The sequence below is a fragment of the Pezoporus occidentalis genome, unplaced genomic scaffold, assembly GCF_034315485.1.
Source record: "Pezoporus occidentalis ecotype Australia unplaced genomic scaffold, CSIRO_AGI_Poc_V1 ctg29, whole genome shotgun sequence".
In the NCBI taxonomy this organism is placed as follows: Eukaryota; Metazoa; Chordata; class Aves; order Psittaciformes; family Psittacidae; genus Pezoporus; species Pezoporus occidentalis.
In genome coordinates, this window is record NW_026914829.1 from 4,750,920 (window position 1) to 4,771,251 (window position 20,332).

General features: G+C 38.7%; 1 protein-coding gene across 2 annotated transcripts in view; it reads left to right on the forward strand.

The window, feature by feature from the left end:
* The window catches only part of CSMD1 (CUB and Sushi multiple domains 1), a 1,153,012-nt gene that overhangs the window by 565,717 nt on the left and 566,963 nt on the right, over nt 1–20,332 (forward strand). For both annotated transcript variants that reach the window (XM_062626215.1, XM_062626216.1), the window contains exon 5: nt 9,739–9,946. In XM_062626215.1, the coding sequence (XP_062482199.1) occupies nt 9,739–9,946 (208 nt within the window). The remainder of the gene's footprint in view (nt 1–9,738; nt 9,947–20,332) is intronic.

Sequence of the window (20,332 nt, forward strand, 5' to 3'; positions counted from 1 at the left end):
TAGAGGGGCAGGATCACCTCCTTTGACCTGCTGGCACGCTACTTTTGATGCAGCCCAGGATACGGCTGGCTTTCTGGGCTGCAAGCGCATACTGAAGCTGGCTCATGTTCATTTTCTCATCAACCAACACCCCCAAGTCCTTCTCTGTAGGGCTGCTCTGAATCTCTTCTCTGCCCAACCTGCAGCTGTGCCTGGGATTGCTCCCACCCAGGTGTAGGACCTTGCACTTGGCATGGTTAAACTTCATGAGGCTGGCATCAGCCCCCCTCACAAGCGTGTCAAGGTCCCTCTGGATGGCATTCCTTCCCTCCAGCGTATCAGCCGAACCACACAGCTTGGTGTCATCAGCAAATTTGCTGAGGGCGCACTCAATCCCACTGTCCATGTCAGCGACAAAGATGTTAAACAAGACCGGTCCCAACACTGATCCCTGAGGGACACCACTCGTTACTGGTCTCCAGCTGGACATTGAGCCATTGACCACAACTCTTTGTGTGCGGCCATCCAGCCAGTTCTTTATCCACCGAGTGGTCCATCCATCCAATTGATGTCGCTCCAATTTAGAGACAATGATATCATGTGGGACAGTGTCAAATGCTTTACACAAGTCCAGGTAGATGACAACGGCATTTTTAGAAGGTTTAGATAATTTGGCTGTCAAGACATTGAGACATTGTCTTCATCTTTTTATTTTTATTTTCTGTTTTCTCTTAATGTTTTTTGCTGTGTGAATATTTGGCAACTTCCAAACTGGAAAAGATAGAAAACAGTCCCCAAAAGCAGAAAACAGCCTCCAAAGAAAAGTTCAAAGGCAAATTCTGAAAAGATGAGGTAATCATTAAAACTTAGTCCTGTTTTTCTATATGGTAAGTAAGAGCAGCCATGGACTTTTCTGCTGTTAGAAGCTGCTGTGTGTTGGCTGCAAAACCACATTTGTGGCTTACAAGAACTGACAGGGAGAATTGATGGCCCACCTAAATTCTGTTCTGGTGTTTGTCCTGAGATAACAAAGGTCTTCCTTTTCTCATTCTTGGCTACCTTAATACTGTAACCCAGAACATTTGCCTTCTTTATTTTGAGGTTGAAATACTGTGCAGTACAAGTCTGAAACATTTTGCGAGTTAATTTCATTCACTGTGGTAACTCCACTAGTAGCTGATTTATCGTATGTGACTACTTCTAAACGAACTTTGTATAATTAGGTTCTCAATTCTCAGTAATTTTGAGAATCCTGGTTGATCATAGTTGCATGAGTCTAGATTTTTATGAGGCTAACCCTAGCGATACAAATTGGATTAGTGATACTACAATGGTAAGCTATTCCTTACAGTCAAAATTGCTGTGAGAGGAAGAACATGTAATATGTTATCAGTAAAAAGGTACCAAATTATTGGAGGGAAAATAAAGAATAAATAAAGAAGACAAAACAGAAAAAGCAATTATATGTCAGGAAGGTCCAAAAGGGTCAAATAATAATTAATCAATTGTGGGTTTAAAAAATATTATTTAAGAAACACATTGGTGAATAATAGATACCAAAGAAAGTGTTCTTAGAATAGATGGAAGGAGAAAGGAACTGACTACAGAGATTCAGAGCTAATATTTTTAAAACATCTAGCAAAGAGAAATTGACAGTTTTGGTGTTTTCCTTACTTTCTGAGGTAGCAAGTAATTCTCTGATCAAATTTCTTCTTAGCCTCTGTGGTTCAGACAAATACAATTCTGTAAGTTTTTATAAGTTTAAGGAGGAGAAAAAGATGTCTTGATCCCATAATTTATCCATGTTTATAAGCAAATTTAATAAAAAGAGAGGCAAAGAAAAAGAATATGTCCTAATAATTCTGCTTATTGGTGTTGCATTACATCATAAAGTGAGAATATTTTCCCAAATCTCTTTTTTAGAGTGTCTTAGCAGATTCCTGCCTGAGCAATTTTGTTCATTTTCAGAATAATCTGAATTGCTACAATATTGACAATGAGATGAAATTTGAATGAAACTCATTGTGACTTGTTAAGTAAGAAGTCAAAAGAAGTGTTTCAGGAAAAGCAGATAGGTTATACTGTATAAATTCTTACACAGTTGTGCAGGACTGACTAGATCTGATGCAACAGATATGGATGGACACAGCTACATTCAGTTTGTTTTTTTTTTCTGTATGTGTGCACGTGTGTAAGTTTATTAACGCAACTGTTCTGACGTGGGTATTGGTAGACCTGATGGAAAAAATTAAAAGATGCCAGATCAAAGTGCATCTGTGCCATAAATTGACTGGAAGACAGAACCAAGAAGTGAAAAAATTTGATGAGGAGCACAATGAAAACATGGTGAAGATGCCCAAAATGATAAAGCTAAAGAATGAAAGAGAGGACTTCAGTCTGACCCTTAGGAACATAAGCAGACTTAACATCAGAGGAAGATACAGTGATTTACTAAAAATGAAAAACAGACCCCAGGGTGGTCATAAAAAGATGAAGGATGCCACAACTGCATGTGGACTTCTGGTAATAACTGGATTAACTTTCCTAATTATTATGTGAAATCTGCAAGAGTCATTAATTCACCCTGAGAGAATTCAGCCTTTTCTCTTTTTCATTCAAAATCAGGGCTTTATTATTAATTTGTTATCAACTGTTATTTTAAGGGATCATTATCAGCACTAAAAATATATTCTCAAGTGAAGTATTATCATATCACTGCAAAACATTTTAGGGTACTTAACTGGAAAAAGTAGAGATTCTTAGCAGGATATCCAGAAGACTGATCTTTTAATTCTGTGGGAGAAAGAGTATGACATTGCGGACTGTTGATTAATTTCTGAACTTCTTAATCTAGCTATCCTCTCTTAGTTTTTTTTGCATTAAAAAGGTGACCAAACTGGGGTTTTGATTTTAAGTTTGCTAAAGGATGTACTGTCAGTTAATAACTGATTTTTTCTGCCACATTAGCAAATAGTTTGTCCACCCCTATTTCTTATTTGAAATACATAACATTTTTGACTAATAGATCAGATTCCCTCTCCAGAGTGGATGATGGGGGAAGAGGTCTTTCTAGTATAACAAACTGATATGATAGAATAAATAAAATTTTAAAAGGCTGCTAAGGTAAGCACAGCATTTGCAAAGAAAAAAGATGTGCCAATCTCAAGCCCTAGGAAGTACAAGGCTGCTCCACTTGTTCCAGAATCGTCAGGGCAAATAACTACAGACAAACCCACTGCAGTCAGTGAAATGTCAATGCTAATATGTTCAAAGCAGTGCTGCAGGTGCAGTGGGTGCCCACAGGTGCCTAAGCAAATTGCAACAATTTCTGTGTTTCTATTTTGTACATACTATTAACTTGAAGTGAGAAATCTGACTTTTTAATATACGTGAAATAGACACTATTTTCATAAACCACAATTATTTCTGAAATTTTAACAAAATAATCCCATTCTACTTAGAGAGCAATCCAAATTATTTTGAAGTGTCCTTTGAAAACCCTGGAGAGAGTAAGAAAATTCATCTTACATGCATGGTTTAATGAGTATTTAATTTATGTGAAGTTGATCAACAGCAAGGAAAGAAATTGAGAAGGGGAGGCACACTGATTAGAGCACTTATCTGGGATATGGTACATCTGGATTCAAGTGATGATAGAAAAAAAAAAAAAAACAAACCCTTCTTACAAGTTTCCATTTCTTAAAACACAGAAAAAGAAGCACAGGTGTTGACTTTTACCTTTTCAAAGTAAAGCCTATGAAAAACTAAAATATTAAAGAAGATTAGCAAGTAGAGGTGAATATTTTGATGATTAAAGACCTTGCTGCCAGTTGGAACTTGATTAGATCAATGAGTTATCTGATGAATGTGTAATTCATCACCATTGTAACACTTACCAGTGTTTTTGGTCTTTATGAATCTGGCAGTTTAGCAGCTTTACAGTTGGCATTGATAAACTAAAATCTATTTTTAAACTTGGCATTGCTATATTATGGCTTGTTGTTAGTTTTTTGTCAAGAAGACATTTTAAAATGGTAATTTTGAGAATCTTATGTTAAAAAGCCACTTAACTAACTCCTCATATTAATAGTTTCCAAAATATCCAAAGTATGTATCTATGAAAGTAATCATTCATGATTATTTCATTGATGTGTTTTCTGTACTGAAGAATTTTATTAAATGAGGTACAATTATCTACTTTTTCACAAATGAAATGCAGAAAAATGCCATTTAATAAAGAATTGAATGAATCATAGAATCATAGAATATCTCAAGTTGGAAGGTACCCATAAGGATCATTGAGTCCAATTCCCTGGTCCTCACAGCACTGACCAAAATTAAATCATATGACCGAGAGTGTCCAGACACTCCTTGAACTCTGACAGGCCTGGTGCCATGACCACTTCCTTGGGAGGCCTGTTCCAGTGATCAACCATCCTCTCGGTAAAGAACCTTTTCCTCATGTCCAACTTGTATTTCCCCTGAGGAAGCTTCATTAAATTTCCTCATGTCCTGTCAGTAGTCACCAGAGAGGAAATCAGCACCTCCCCCTCTGCTGCCCTACTTGAGGAAGGTGTAGAGTACAGTTAGGTCACCCCTCAGCCTTCTCCAAGCTGAACAGCCAGGTCACCTCTGCCACTCCTCCTAAGTCTTACCTTCGAGACCTTTCACCATCTTGGTCACTTCCTCAGAACATGCTGTAATAGTTTGATGTCCTTCTTACATTGAGGCACCCAAAACTTCACACAGTACTTGAAGTGGGGCCACACCAGTGCATTGTAGAGTGGAACAGCCACCTCCCATGCCCAGCCAGCGATGCTGTGCTTGATGCACCACAGGGCATGGGTAGTCCTTTTGGCTGCCAGGGCACACTGTTGACTTGTATTCGGCTTGCCATCAGCCTGGACCCCCTCCCATATGAAGACAGGCTGAGAAAGTTGGGGCAGTTCAGTCTGGAGAAGAGATGGTTGTATGGAGACCTCATAGCAGCCTTCCAGTATCTGAAGGGAGCCTGTAAGGATGCTGGGGAGGGACTCTTCGTTAGGGACTGTAGTGATAGGACAAGGCATAACAGGTTAAAACTTAAACAGGGGAAGTTTAGATTGGCTATAAGGAAGAAGTTCTTTACTGTAAGGGTGGTGAGGCACTGGAATAGGTCGCCCAGGGAGGTTGTGAATGCTCCATCCCTGGCAGTGTTCAAGACCAGGTTGGCCAGAGCCTTGGGTCACATGGTTTAGCGTAAGGTGTCCCTGCCCACTGCAGGGGGTGTGGAACTAGATGATCTTAAGGTCCTTTCCAACCCTAACGATTCTGTGGTTCTATGATTCTGTCTCTCTCCCTGGGTTGCTCTCCAGCCTCAATGAATAAAGAACTCTTTCAGTATTATTTTCAGTAAGGCATGCTAAATAATGTATGCCCATGGCTCATTTAGAACCCTCTAAAGCTGCATTTTTCTTTAGTTTATACGACTTACAAAATGACACAAAATGACAATATGTCATTTGATAACAATTTATAAGATATCACTCAAGTTTTTAATTGCATCTATTCTGTTGCTAGTGATGAAAGAGGTAAGGAAATGGCTACAGATAACATAACAGGACAGAAACTTTATGACTATGAATTTTGTACTTTAAGTCACAGGTATGTTTTATATCAGTTATTTTACAGCAGTAATGTAGCAAAATGATATTTCAAATGAGGAGGTTTCAGTAAAAACCAAAGTTGAATAGCCAATTCTCATCACTTCAAGTCAGATTCTAAATTGATTTTGAAAGACTAGATCACTTTAAAATGTTTGTTCTTTGTTATTATGCAACCAAAAAAAAAAGACTTTCATACACATTTTATTAGTTTTTGTATAATAAAGGCACACAGAATACAGAACATTGAACTCCGGAAAGCATTTATGTGGCAAGAAGAGGAAAATCTAGTAAAAATGATTGAATGTTCAAAACATTCTATCAGAAAATGGTAGAATGTTCAAAACACACCTGTTTAGATGAGGAAGATTTTTAAGATACTGTTCCTGTTGTTACCCCATCCTTGGATATCTTCTTAGCAGAGTTTGCATCTCACTTGAAGCAAGGTTGCATTTATGCAAGGCACAGCTTACCAAAATTGTCATATTGATGTTTTTGGTGAAATGACTCCTCCTAGTTTGAAGAAAAATGTAAGATTTTTCATTGACTGCCATTGTTCCTTAGTGATCCTTTTTATTTTTACTTATATTGACTTGATGGATAGGTTTATGTGTTTTATTTAAGGTACAGATCTATGCAGTATATGTGTTTTTTGTCAAGTGGTGCTAGGCATATAGGTTTGCATGTATACTTTATAGAAGATGCATTTTCTCTAAATTCCAAGCACTTAATTCCTGACTACTGAGAGATCCAAATGTTTGTAGCTTTATACTTCAAGTAGTCATTTATGCTGATACAAACAGCACTTTGTGCAGTTGCTCACAACTTGAAAATAACCATGAGTGTTTGGAATTAATTACTTGCACTTTTTAAAATGCAATTTGCAAATCACTTAGAATTTGAATTCATGAAGCCTGAGGCACTGTCTGCTATCAAATTACTCTAAGCACAGTGAGTGATACATTAAGAGTCCAAGGTACTCTTCTAGTTCTCAACGACGTGACATAGGGCCATGACCTAGAAAGGTGATTAGTCCAACTAGCCAACTAGCTCTGGGGACAGCTGGTGAAACTCAGTGTATGTCCAGACCATTTGTCTTGTCCCCTCTAAGAAGTATGGCCACATCCTTTCCGCCTGTGCTTACTCTTAGGCATTTTATTACATTTTAGCATTCAACAGTCTGGTTGCTTTAGCTTATGTGCCAGCGATGATGAAGGAGGTCCCTAAACCTCCTAGAGCATGGGAAATATGTTAGAGGAAAGATTATTCTTTGCAGCTGCTTGTACCATGGTCTTTCCATAAGACATCCATGTCTGTCAGGTAGAAACTACTGACTTTCTGGTCTGAGTTTGTTTCTGGGGTCTTACCGGACTAATGTTTCCTTTCCATTTCTGAGCTAACTTGGTTTCTTGCAAACCTCTTCAGAATGTTTTTGTGAGTAGATTAAAAAGCTATGCATTCCTCTGGCCAGATATCTGTAGTAGCCTGAGCTCCTTTGGCTGTCATTGGTAATGCACAGCATATAAATTTAGATTTTGCATGTGATTGCCAGAAATAATCAACTACATAAGCCTTCCTTGTCAGCTGTGAAATTCAGAGCTTTAGAGCTCAAAGCTTATTCAAGGGTTGTGCAGCAGAAACACTAAGTAGCATTGTAATTACTACTAGCATGTTACTTAATGTCAGTATAAACACAGTGGGAGATGGTGTCATTGAGAATGTTGTCGTAACAAAATATAACAACACGTGGCTAGTACCAAAGAGTTATGGCTGATTTAGGATTTTGCACATCCTGCTGGTTACCCTGGGTGGGAAAAGCCTCCTTGCTGGCTTTCAAGAAGACAGGGAGAGCCTGTATGCCATATTAAATGGAACTCAAACTCTCACATTTTGATTCTTTAAAATAAAAAAAAACCAAACCAAGCCAATTCACACTGTTATGACAAATATGCAAAAAGTAGAAAATCCCCTTGTCCCCTTCCCTCCCCTGCTCCCAAAAAAGATGGTGGAAAACACCAGGTTTTGGTGGTTTATTCAAGCTCTGATACTGGTGATGGCACGAGTAGAAATCAGTAACTCGGTGTTACTTCTGTACTGAAGCATTGGCACAGAATGTATGAAGTTTATTTGTTTTTCATTGCTGGTTTTGATGATGATCTGAATTGCTTGAAGATTATACAGTTCTGGGTTTGTTCTTTTTTAAAGGAAAAAAGGGTCATTCGAGATACTACTGGAGAAGAAATCTTGATTCTCCTTTCTGATTTGTTACAGATTTAGAATAGTTTTTAAATTACTGTAATCTTTACATGTATTATGCACCAGAAATTTTGACTCTGAACCTCAGCTTTATCCATGAGTTCTTTAAGTTTCACTTCTTTTCCCCTTTCATCCCTCAGAGGCACAATGGCCCTCTTAATATGCACTGTATAAAAAGCCAGGGATTGAGGGAGAAATGATCACAGAAGTGGCCTGATTTCAACAACAAAGGGAAATCTTTTAAGCATGTAGATCTATTTCACTCCTAAATCTCCTTCATTTAGAAAAAAACATACAAATATCAAGATCCAGAAAGTAAGATACTAAATTTATTGGAAAGACCTGCCCTCCTCTAAGAAACACGTGTGCTAAGAAATCATGAAACTAAATAAGGCTTTGATAGCCAAGGTTATGTTACATTTCTTTAGTAAGTAAAAATTTACTTTTCACATAGAAGAGTAAAGGTAACTACCTGTTTGAATCTCTTCAGCAGCTTTCTCCTCTTTTTAATCAAATAAATAGGCCATATAATACTTAAATGTTAAAGAAATTATTCTGTTGCTGCCTTTCTTCCAATTCTTCTTTTTATTTCAGTCCCTTATTAGCTATTTTTCCTCTTTTAATAGTGGGTTTTTTTGAATGTCCAGCACAGTATTCCTCTTCTTTTGATTCAGAATAATCCTTTTTGCTTCAAATCTTCCTTTAAAACTCACTTTCACTGACACACTTTCAGCTGTGATTGAGCAGCTTTACTCCTACCTCTCTCTGTTGCGTTAATTAACTACTCAGCTATTAGCCTAATTAGACTCTAAATTCCTTGTGTCATGGACCTTGCCAAGGTATTTAATTTTAAATCTCCGCATGCACTTACAGTATGCAAATAATACCTAATGATAACAGCAGTAAGTAAAGATGGGTAAGAAATATAAAAATGAAATGCTTCTGATCATTCACCTATGCTGAAGTATTTTTAATTACTATTGCTGTAGCTTTCATACCCACATTACAACACGCCGATAGCCACTTGACAAATCTTTAATTCTTTATGCCAATCAGTTGTATAGATGAGACTTTTTTTTTTAATTACGTGTTTTAATGCCCAGTACTAATAATAATCAGCATATCTTTAAAGCTTTCAATGAAGTCTTGTGGGGCAAGGAGGAGTACAAGAAGTTTGCTGTGTCTGGCAACAAGCAACATATTAAGCAGTATTCCAGGCTTAGCATGAAATATCTGTGCTCTGTATGTTTTTTTTTTTAAATTGGTTAATGACCATTTAAAAATATATGTTATTAGCTGATGATGTGTGAAATTTGGAAGGTCCATCTGGCAACCAAACCTTCTGGATTTATTTGCTATCTGCAGATGTCCTAATGCAGAACAAAAAACTTGAGAATGGCTAGTATGATGTTGTTAGTACTTCCTAATTCAGAATATTTTTTCCAGCAGATTTTATAGTTATAGGAAATTAGAGAAATCTTTACAAAAGGTGATATTTTTAAACTTGTATCATGGAGAGACTATGCTTCTGTGATTCTGTGCCAAATTCTTTCTTAGACTTCTCTGCATACTTTCACAGAGCCAAAGTGCAGGTTCTCTAAATGAGCTCGTACTAGGTGTCTCTGCTAATCTTACCCTTCTTTGGCCTGGCACTAAAGTATCACCAGCAATTTAAAAAAGTAAAAAAATCCAAGCCAAGAATTTCTTCAGTTTAAAGGCCAAAAACTGTTCTATTCCATTCATCTGGATAATATTTTGTTTTGTGGGTATTCTACACGTAGAGGGGATAATCTGGGTTTGCTATGACAGAAATACTTGTTTAAACTGCAGCTCCAGTAATAACTGGTATTCTGTTCATCAGCTGAAGGAGCTTGTGGAGGGACACTGCGTGGGACAAGTGGAACTATTTCAAGTCCTCACTTCCCATCGGAGTATGAAAATAATGCTGATTGCACCTGGACCATATTGGCTGAACCAGGAGATACTATTGCCTTGGTCTTTACTGACTTCCAGTTAGAGGAAGGGTATGACTTCTTAGAGATCAGTGGAACAGAAGCACCATCAATATGGTAAGTCAGAGATCTTGTAAAGATCTTTGCTCTGTTTTTAATTTTTTGGTGAGTATTTTAAAAATATTAAAGTTTATTTAAGATATTTTCTACCTGCTATCAATAACCATTTTGTTATGCATTTTCATTTGGATGCTTTTACCCTCCAGAACTGGAAAAAAACACAGTAATTTGCTTCTGTTTCTTTCCAAATCTTGATCTTTCTTAGTTTCTGCTATTTTCAAGATTTATATTTTTAAGGTATCTTAGCAGTGAACATTTATTGATGTTACATATTTGAATTTGTTATGAAAATATTTTCTATTGTTGTGTCTTGAATGACTTATCAGGGTATTGTACTCCAACAATGAAAGCAGTGAGCAAAATTCAGCCTCTCAGTAAAACAGGAATATATAGAGAGCAGATAGATGCCATCTTATTCTAAACAGGCTATAATTCAATCTTACTACGTGTACTCATGTGTGCAAGCATTATTATCTTATGTTGGCTGATTAAAACTGTTAGCTTGGCAGTATTAGGGCTTAGTAATTATAATACTAATTCTGCGTTCTCTGTTCTAGGTAAAAAATAATAGTTCTGTCTATGGCAATGGATTAAGTTGCAGAACGGTTTCTTTGCATGCCTCCTATGCAGGTTTTTCTTTTGCTTGACGTACACGCCATTGCTAAAAAGTGTAGCCTAGAAAAAAAATACAGATCTGCATTCACAGCTGACTGATGATTATCTTCAGGATGCCTTTCTGGAGATCTAAAGCAATTTCATTATTATTTTAATGTCATAGCAGGCTAGGCAGTGCAGTGTATTAATAATTGTGAAGTTCCAGATAGCATCTGATTTGCTGAAACAATGTTTATCAAATAAAAACGTGTGTCAACTGTGCTTGGCAAATACGTGAAAACTTTGTTTTGAAGGTACTTTTAGATCTATATAACAAGTTTACTCATGTCAGGGTCTAATTCTCTTAACATTCCACATGATCAAAAGTTGTGTAATGGCAGTCAGTGAAGCAGCTTTGTGTCAAAGCAAGCGCTCATGTCTTAGTGTCTCAAGTACAATGTGCAAGTACTCCTTTTGTTTCGCTCTCCTGCACAGACATGCACAACAGTCTCGTTAAGGGTTCTAAGGACCAGAAGCTGAAATCTTGAAAGGGGAAGAGCTAATGGGGTATTGATGAACAACATAAAAATCTGTCTATTTAATTTTGTTTATGAGGCTCTAGTAGACACCTAACAACATATTTGGAGTTTTGCAAGAAATTAATCTGTTAATGAACTTGAACATGCAAATGCAGGAATAAATTGACAGATAGTCACGTAGACATATCTGTTCTGGTAATAGATGATGTAGAAAAATATAAGTAGGAAGCAATGGAACCATAATCCTAATTGATCTCATGATATTGATCAGGGTTACTTTGGAAGTCAGAGAAATTATGAGTTTTATTCTCCTAGAATAAAACATTTTTCTTGTATTTCCTGAGATTTGTTTTTTCTGTTGGAGATTTCTTTATTTTGTTTAAATAATGTTAAACTCTAATCGTAGACTCATAGAATGGTTTGTGTTGGAAGGAACCTTAAAGATCGCGTAGTTCAAACCCCCATGTGTGGCCAAAGACACCTTCCACTAGACCAGGTTGCTCAAAGCCCTGTCCAGCCTGGCGTTGAACACTTCTAGGTTGCGGCATCCACAACTTTTCTGGGCAGCCTCTCCGATCACTATCAGCTAAGGATTTATTGCATGTTCCTATGATAATAGAATTGTTAAACCATAGAAGAGTTTGGGTTGCAGCAGACCTTTAAAGACCATCTAGTCTAAACCCCCGTCAATGGGCAGGGACATGGTCAACTAGATCAGGTTGCTCAGAGTCCCAGCCAGCCTGACCTTGAATGTTTCCATGGGTGGGTTATCTGCCATCTATCATCTGGGCAACCTGGTTCCATTGCCTCACCACCCTCATAGTAAAAAAAATCTGTCTCATATCTAGCCTAAATCTAGCCTCTGTTAGTTTAAAACCATCACCTCTTGTCCTGTTGCAGCAGGTTCTAAAATGTTTGTCCCCATCTTTCTTATAAGCCCTTTTTAAGTACTGTAAGGCTGCAGTAGGATCTCCCTGGGGACCTCCAGGCTGAACAGTCCCATCTCTTTTCCATCCCTCTGATCATTTTTGTGGCCCTTCTCCAGACCTGCTCCAACAGGTCCATGTCTTTCCTTTGCTAATGTCTCCAGAGCTGGATGCAGTACTCCAGGTGGGGTCTTACCAGAGTAGAGGGGCAGAATTGCCCTTGTGTTGGTTGTGCTTCTTTTGATGCAGCCCAGAATACGGTTGACTTTTTGGTCTGTAAATGCACATTGCTGGCTCATGTCCAGTCTTTCATCCAGCAGCACCCTGAAGTCTTCTCTGCAGGGCTGGTCTCAATCCCTTCATCCCCTGGCCTGTACTGATACTGGGTGTCGTGGTTTAAACCCAGTCAGGTAACTTGTTCACTCACTCCCAGTGAGTGGTGCCGAGCTGACAACAATCGAGGTCTGTGTCCCCCCGCACCGGGGCTCTCCCCTTCCCCGCTCCCGGAGGAATGGGGAGGAGGATCGAAAGAGTGCAACTCCTACGGGTTGAGACAAGAACAGTCCAGCAACCAATGTACAACACAAATCACCACCGCTACTATCAACTACAACAATGATAAGGGAAAATAACAAGGGAAGAGAATACAATACCACCGGCCAAGAAACGAGTCCCACCCGGAAGCCCGTGTCCTTCCGGGTAACTCCCAGTCACCCCCACCCCGGGCATGACGTGCTGTGGTATGGAATACCTCCCTGGCTAGCCCGGGTCAGGCGCCCCGTCTCTGCTTCCTCACAGCTTCCCCTCCTCCCTGGCAGAGCATGAGCCTCACAAAGTCCTTGGTCAGGGTAAACATCACTGAGCAACAACTGAAAACATCGACTTCACCAACACTGTTCTCAGGCTGGAAGTCAAAACACAGCACTGCACCAGCTACCACAAAGGAAAAAAACATGACTGCTACTGCTGAACCCAGGACACTGGGGTTGTCCCAGCCTAGGTGTAGGACCTTGCATTTGTCCTGTTGAACATCATGAGGTTCACATGGGCCCACTTAAAGAGCTTGTCCCAATCCGTATGGATTGTATCCTGTCCCTCTGGGGTGTCAATTGAACCACACAGCTTGTCATCTGCAAACTTTCTGAGGATGCATTCGATCCCACTGTCTGTGTCAATTGATGAAGATATTAAACAGTACAGGTATCACTGATACCAGTACAGGATCAGATTAGTATTGCTGATAAAAGTGTGGATAAAATATGGGAAGTTTTAAAAGAAATGTTTAATGAATTATTGGATGATTTGGAATGAAGCTACACATTCAGCTATATTTAAGCCAGAGCAGTTACCATAGTGACATTAGAGCCATGCTAAATGTAGTGCATGCTGTAATCTGCTAAAATCAGCTATGTGTTGTCTGTTTAAATGTGAAGTTGTTCCGTAGTTGAAATAAGTGGTCTAGAGGTGTATAATCTTAAAATGTGTCTTTTTGTGTGTGTGTGTGTTTTCTGTGGTTTTGTTGTGTTTGGTTTTTTGTTTTTTTTTTTTAATTTGTTTTTTGCTTTGGTTTTCTTTTTAATTGCTCTTTTTCTTTAACATCATGTCAGCAGCTTTATACAGTAATTCTGTGTTAGAAGACACACATTCCATTAGCATGGTCTGGTAATTATGATTGTTTTTCACTTAAAGGAGCGTTTTCTGTAAAATAATCACATAATCCTAGTGAAGAGCCCTGAAAGCCAGCTAAACAAGAGTTGCAAAGCTGGAGAGTGAGAATAAAGAAAATAATTTCAGACTAATGATTCTTTACTGATTGTAGTGTATGGTGCAGTAGGTTTGGATTACCCTCTTCAGACATTTCTGCAAGGTTAGAAGCAATTCCAGCATGATTACAGTAAATCTGGATGGACTCTTAAGTAAAGCAATGGAAGTGCTAGAACAAGTGAGATCTAATTGCTGAAGAAAAATCATCTGTAAAATATCTATACAAGATATATAATTGTATTGATTCTAGTATATGCCTTATGTTTATTACATAAAAATATTATTAACTATGTTATTTTACTTATGTGCCTTACTTGTTTCTAAAGTTTAAGATGCACGTTTGTGTTGTATAACTGATTGTTGTTTTGTTTCCAATGCATTGAAAAGGAAGAAGAGATTCGTTTACCTTTTCTTATTCTTAAAAGATTATTTGACAATCATTCATGCAGTCCACTCTAATGGAATTAATTTATAAAATATTCAAGTGGCAGTACATCACTATTTTATGTCCATGATACAATTAGAGTGTCAAAACTATTACAGATTTTTAAAGTCCTTTTTCCTAATTAAAGATCAGTTATATAGCTCTGTATCTTGAATAGATGCAGAAATACATAGATGACCACATATTTAACCCTGCTTTGAATCAATATAAATATCAACAGGCTTATAAAGATGAACATGAATGTGAATGGAATGCAAAATGAATGTGAAGCAGGTATAACAGGCTTTTTAATCTGTGGAGGAAGTAAAAGTATTATTAGTTGACTGTAGATGAAATAAATATTTCTGAATTGGAATAATTTTGATTGATATTTGCTAAATATAAAATAAATTTGATTAATTTGTTATTACCTAAAGCAGTTTTAGATGAAATACATGTTTGAGTTGGTGAGCTTTTACTCGCAATGCCAAGAACAGTACTTCTGGAAGTGTAACAGAAAGATAACCTCTTTGTTACATCTGGAGTCTGACTCCAAGTTCACCAAGTGGTGCATCCTTTGAGTCTGAAGGGCTCCTCTGTTGTTAATTATTAGTACTAAAAAAATAGAGTTTTTTACATAAAAATACAGCTTTTTAAATACTTCCAAACATGTCCCTTTAGACTTCATCTTAATATGGTACTGAAAATTAAATCAAAGTTGCATCTAGAGGTAGTGTTCATAAATATCTTAAAAGGCCAGGCTTAATGAATATGGTTTTGAAGTAAAATTAGGAATATACAACTTGAGGAAAGCATCCTTTTGAAAATTCCTTAATGAGTCTTTCCGAAGAGACTGAGGTTGCTTTTGTTTTTGATTTATAATTTGCCCTGAGTATTTTATTATTAATAGGTTAGTTAAAGCTGGGCAATTCATGTGGGTGTAGATAGGCCTGACTCTGGCTTTTCTATATTAATGTGGCTTTGCCATAATTGTTGCAAGATTAAAAGCGTATTTGACAAAAGAAATATCTTAGACTATTACAGTATGCATGAAACGTGATTATGATGCTAAGAATAATTCTGTACTTATTTTTTTAATTTGGAGTTCTAATATTGCACATATTTTGTTCTAAAATCTACATTTTCCTCTTTTTCCTTACAATACTAATTTGTCTTACTATTCTTCTATTTAAACCTAAAATTGTTATCCTTCAATTTTTTGTCAGTATTTGCCAATACAAGAGAATGAACTACACTTTATACATTTTAGTCCAGATTAATTTCCTAATACTATTTAAAAATACATTCAGGATTATTTTGACTTCCTTATAAATCACCTCAATATCCTAGTGAAAGGCCATAAAAATATATGTGGGGGTGAGAGTGATTTGGAAGCAGCAATAATGAATTACTATAATGTTGGCATTCAATTTGACATAAGTACCTGGAGTCATCCAAAACTCACTTCTTATTTCTGTGTTAATGAATAACTCTTACAACAGCTGGGTCATAGTACTAATTAGTGTTTCCTAGGTAAATACGCCAGTCCAAGCACTTAGATATAATTCAAAATAGTAGTATTTTGACCCGCATGTTTTCTGTCCTGTTTGTAGAGATCTGTCTTAATTTTACCACCCTCCTGTGAGAGATCTGTAGCAAGGTGGTGCATGAGATTAAGCAGTGGTCTAAATTACCTTTTAGATAGATGCCTATGGCAATAGGTCCATACATGCGAGCTGAATATTTAGCTCAGAATTACATAATTATGCAGCTAAAGAGCACCATCTATTGATTTACTGTGAAAAGATGCATTGCTTGTGGATGCACCTTCAATAAAGTTGTTAAGTACCTGAGAATGGCTCCTAACATACCCTTAGCAAGATAAGACTTTATTTTCTTTTCCTTCTCTAGCAGACAAGAAAGGATGTGTCATGGCCATGCAACAATAGGAAGGCAGGTAGATTCCAGCTTTTTCATTTGAGAATACAGTCCGATTTTTATTAATTTATTTGTACTTAGTTACTTTTTTTTAGCTTCATTAGAGACCTTCTGACAGTCAGCCCCCTTTTTTTGTCACCAGTGAAATGCTGCAAAGCTGTATGTTTCTATTGGAGGTACTGGTAAAGGGTTCTCTTGGTTTCTAATAGGCTTTGAAGCTCTTTTCTGTAGCTTTTAACTGCATTTTTTCTTTTCTCTGTTTTGGTTAGGAAACCGAGTTCAATAAGTATTATCTTCTGTATTTGATAGCCATGTACAATGTTTCTTTTTGTTTGCCTGTTTTCAGGAAAACAAGTTGCACAGTTACCCTTGAATTCGATTGACTTTCATATTGCAGAGTTTCCAGTTACTGTGTAAAAATCCCACAGTCTACCAGATTTAAAAATCAACATTAATGCTGTTCAGCATTGAACCCAATCTATATACATAGCAACCCAAGAAGTTTTTAAATTGACTGCCATAGAACATTATGTAGTTCCAAATCCCTCACTGGAAAGACAGATACATTTAAAGTGAGTAAGAAAGGTCTGTATGAAGAGCTTTGTAAAACTGGAAAATACAGTCTTACATACTTTTGCAGGTTTTTTTGCATACTGCAAACTGAATAAATGATAGAAGAATCCCTAAAATAAGCAATATGGCAAATGCCATGTCTCTTTAAAATTCTCAGAGGAACCTATTTTTTCCTAGCTTCTGAGTCCTATCAGTTGCTGCATTTGGTGCTGATGCTTGTATGTCCGGTTTACTCCTAGCTGTTTTCTGTTAGCAACACCTGTGCTCCCTTCCCTTTTTCCTTCCCCTTCCCCTTCTGTTCCCTTCCTCTCCTGTCTGTCCTGTTTCTGCATTCTCTTTCCGCATTTGCTGCCATGTTCAATGGTTTAAGTTTAAAATCCAGTAAAATTTATCCCAGGCAAACGCTGACATATTGTCGTAGGTCTTCTTGTCCTTCTCCCCTTGGTTTCTATTAGATTAAGGTTTGAAGAACATATGTCCAACCCCGCATCCTTTTTCAAAATGGTGTAGAAAAAGTTCACCAACAGTGTGCTGAGCATGAGTGACTGTGGAGTTCTGTAGTCTTGGAGTGAATGTTTCACTGGTGTCAGAGCTGTTAAGCATAGACTCAGAAAGGATTATCCCACTGACATATTAAGGAATTTAGGAGAAAAATAGGCACAGTGAAAATTGGATGCCAGCTATGTATGCTAAACATGTCTTACAGGCAACTGACGTATTCTAGCTCTTAAAGTAGTGCTTTCCACAGTCTTTTAAAATTCTCTGAGTGGGAAATAGCATGTTTTAATTCAATATCTATATCCAGTTCTTTGGCATAGCAGTTGCTATACCCAAACACGTGCAGATAGATAAACAGCTTCTTCACTCCTACAGCTTTCCCATAATAAGAATTAATAAGCTGATCTCATCAGTGATGTATCTTGTAGTTTGCTATATTTATCAAAATCTTCATGTACCAAAATGGATTTTCTGCAGGCATTCACATGCCTGCTTGAAAAAAAATTAGTTTTCCACAATTGTAAGTAAATTGTGAGCAAACTTGGGAGAATACAGTTAACACTGCTTAGTACCTCTGGAGTCCATAGAATGAAAAAAAACCCAATGTAGAAGAGACAGGTACATCTATAGATGAGAACAGTCCCCGCTCCCTAACATTTCTATAGGAGGAAGGATGAAGCCTAACTACTACTGTTAAGAAAGCAAAGCTGCAAAGGAACTAGTATTTTAAGACAGGGTTACATTTTTCCCCCCACCCTGGACATTGTGTTCCTTCTCCTTTCAGCATCCTAAAGGCTTTTTTTTTTTTTTTTTGTTAGAATTGTTTTGATACAGGAAAACATGTATAAATCTCTTTGTTTTATTATTTAAGTGCATATTGGTTGGAAATGTGACGCTCCAGGGCAGCCTTGGTTGCAGCGATCATGAGGTCGAATTTGAGATCCTCAGGACAGTGAGAAGAGCGTGCAGCAAACTCACTGCCCTGGACTTCAAGAGAGCAGACTTTGACCTCTTCATGAACCTGCTTAGTAAAGTTCCATGGGATATAGCACTAGAAGGAAGGGGGGCCCAAGGCTGTTGGTTGATATTCAAGGATCACCTGCTACAAGCTCAGGAGTGTTGCATACCAACCAGAAGGAAGTGCAGCAGGAGGGCCAGGAGACCTGCTTGGGTGGATAAGGAGATGCTGAGGAAACTTTGAAAGAAAAAAACAGGCTTATAAAATGTTAAAGCAAGGTCAGGCGGCCTGGGAAGAATCAAGGCATGTTGTCTGGGAAGCAAGGGACCAGGTTAGGAAGGCTAAGGCTCAGTTAGAATTAAACTTGGCTAGGGATGTTAAGGATAACAGGAAGGGATTCTACAGGTACGTAGCAAATAAAAAACAGACTAGGGAGAACGTAGGCTCGCTCAGGAAGCTCTCGGGAGAACTGGCTACACAGGATTTGGAGAAGGCTGGGGTTCTGAATGACTTCTTTGCCTCAGTCTTCACTAGCAAAGGCCGCACTGGCTCTGACCACACCACCCAAGTCTTGGAAGGCAAGCTAAGGTCCAGTTAGAATTAAACTTGATTAGGGATGTGAAAGATAACAGGAAGGGATTCTATAGGTACTTTGTGAATAAAAGACAGACTAGGGACAACACAGGCCCTCTCCGGAAGCTATCAGGAGAACTGGCTACCCTGGATTTGGAGAAGGCTGAGGTTCTTAACAACTTCTTTTCCTCAGTATTCACTGGCGAAGGCTCCGACCGCATGACCCATGTCCTGGAAAGCAGATGCAGGGACTGTGAGAATGAAGACCTTAGGCCCACTGTAGGAGAGGATCTAGTTCAAGACCATCTTAAGAGCCTGAACATGCACAAGTCCATGGGACCTGATGAAATCCATTTGTGAGTCCTGAATGAGCTGGCGAATGAAGTTGCTAAGGCAATGTCCATCATATTTGAAAAATCATGGCAGTCAGGTGAAGTTCCTAACGACTGGAAAAGGGAAATATAACCCCCATTTTCAAGAAGGGGAAAATGGATGACCCGGGGAATTACAGACCAGTCAGTCTCACCTCTGTGCCTGGCAAAATCTTGGAGCAGATTCTCCTGGAAGGCATGCTAAGGCACATGAAAAACAACAAGGTGCTTGGTGACAGACAGCATGGCTTCACTAAGGGGAAATCCTGCCTGACTGATTTGGTGGCCTTCTATGATGGGGCTACGGAATTGATGGACAGGGGTAGAGTAGTTGATGTCATCTACCTGTACTTGTGTAAAGCTTTCAACACTGTCTCACACAACATCCTTGTCTCTAAATTGGAGAGACATCAATTTGATGGATGGACCACTCGGTGGATAAAGAACTGGCTGGATGGCTGTACGCAAATAGTTGTGGTCAGTGGCTCAATGTCCAGCTGGAGACCAGTAACGAGTGGTGTTCCTCAGGGATCAGTGTTGGGACTGGTCTTGTTTAACATCTTTGTCACTGACATGGGCAGTGGGATTGAGTGCACCCTCAGCAAGTTTGCTGATGACATCAAGCTTTGTGGTTCAGTTGATACGCTGGAAGGAAGGGATGCCATCCAGTGGGACCTTGACATGATTGTGAGGTGGGCTGATGCCAACTTCATGAAGTTTAACCATGCCAAGTGCAAGGTCCTGCACCTGGGTGGGAGCAATCCCAGGCACAGCTACAGGTTGGGCAGAGAAGAGATTCAGAGCAGCCCTGCAGAGAAGGACTTGGGGATGCTGGTCGATGAGAAAATGAACATGAGCTGGCTTCAGTGTGCACTTGCAGCCCAGAAAGCCAACCGTATCCTTGGCTGCATCAAAAGGAGAGTGACCAGCAGGTCAAAGGAGGTGATCCTGCCCCTCTACTCTGCTCTCGTGAGACCTCACCTGGAGTATTGTGTGCAGTTCTGGTGTCCTCAACATAAAAAGGACATGGAACTGTTGGAACAAGTCCAGAGGAGGGCCACGAGGATGATCAGGGGACTGGAGCACCTCCTGTATGAAGACAGGCTGAGGAAGTTGGGGCTGTTCAGCCTGGAGAAGAGAAGGCTGTGTGGAGACCTCATAGCAGCCTTCCAGTATCTGAAGGAGGCCTATAGGGATGCTGGGGATGAACTCTTGTTGTGGTTTA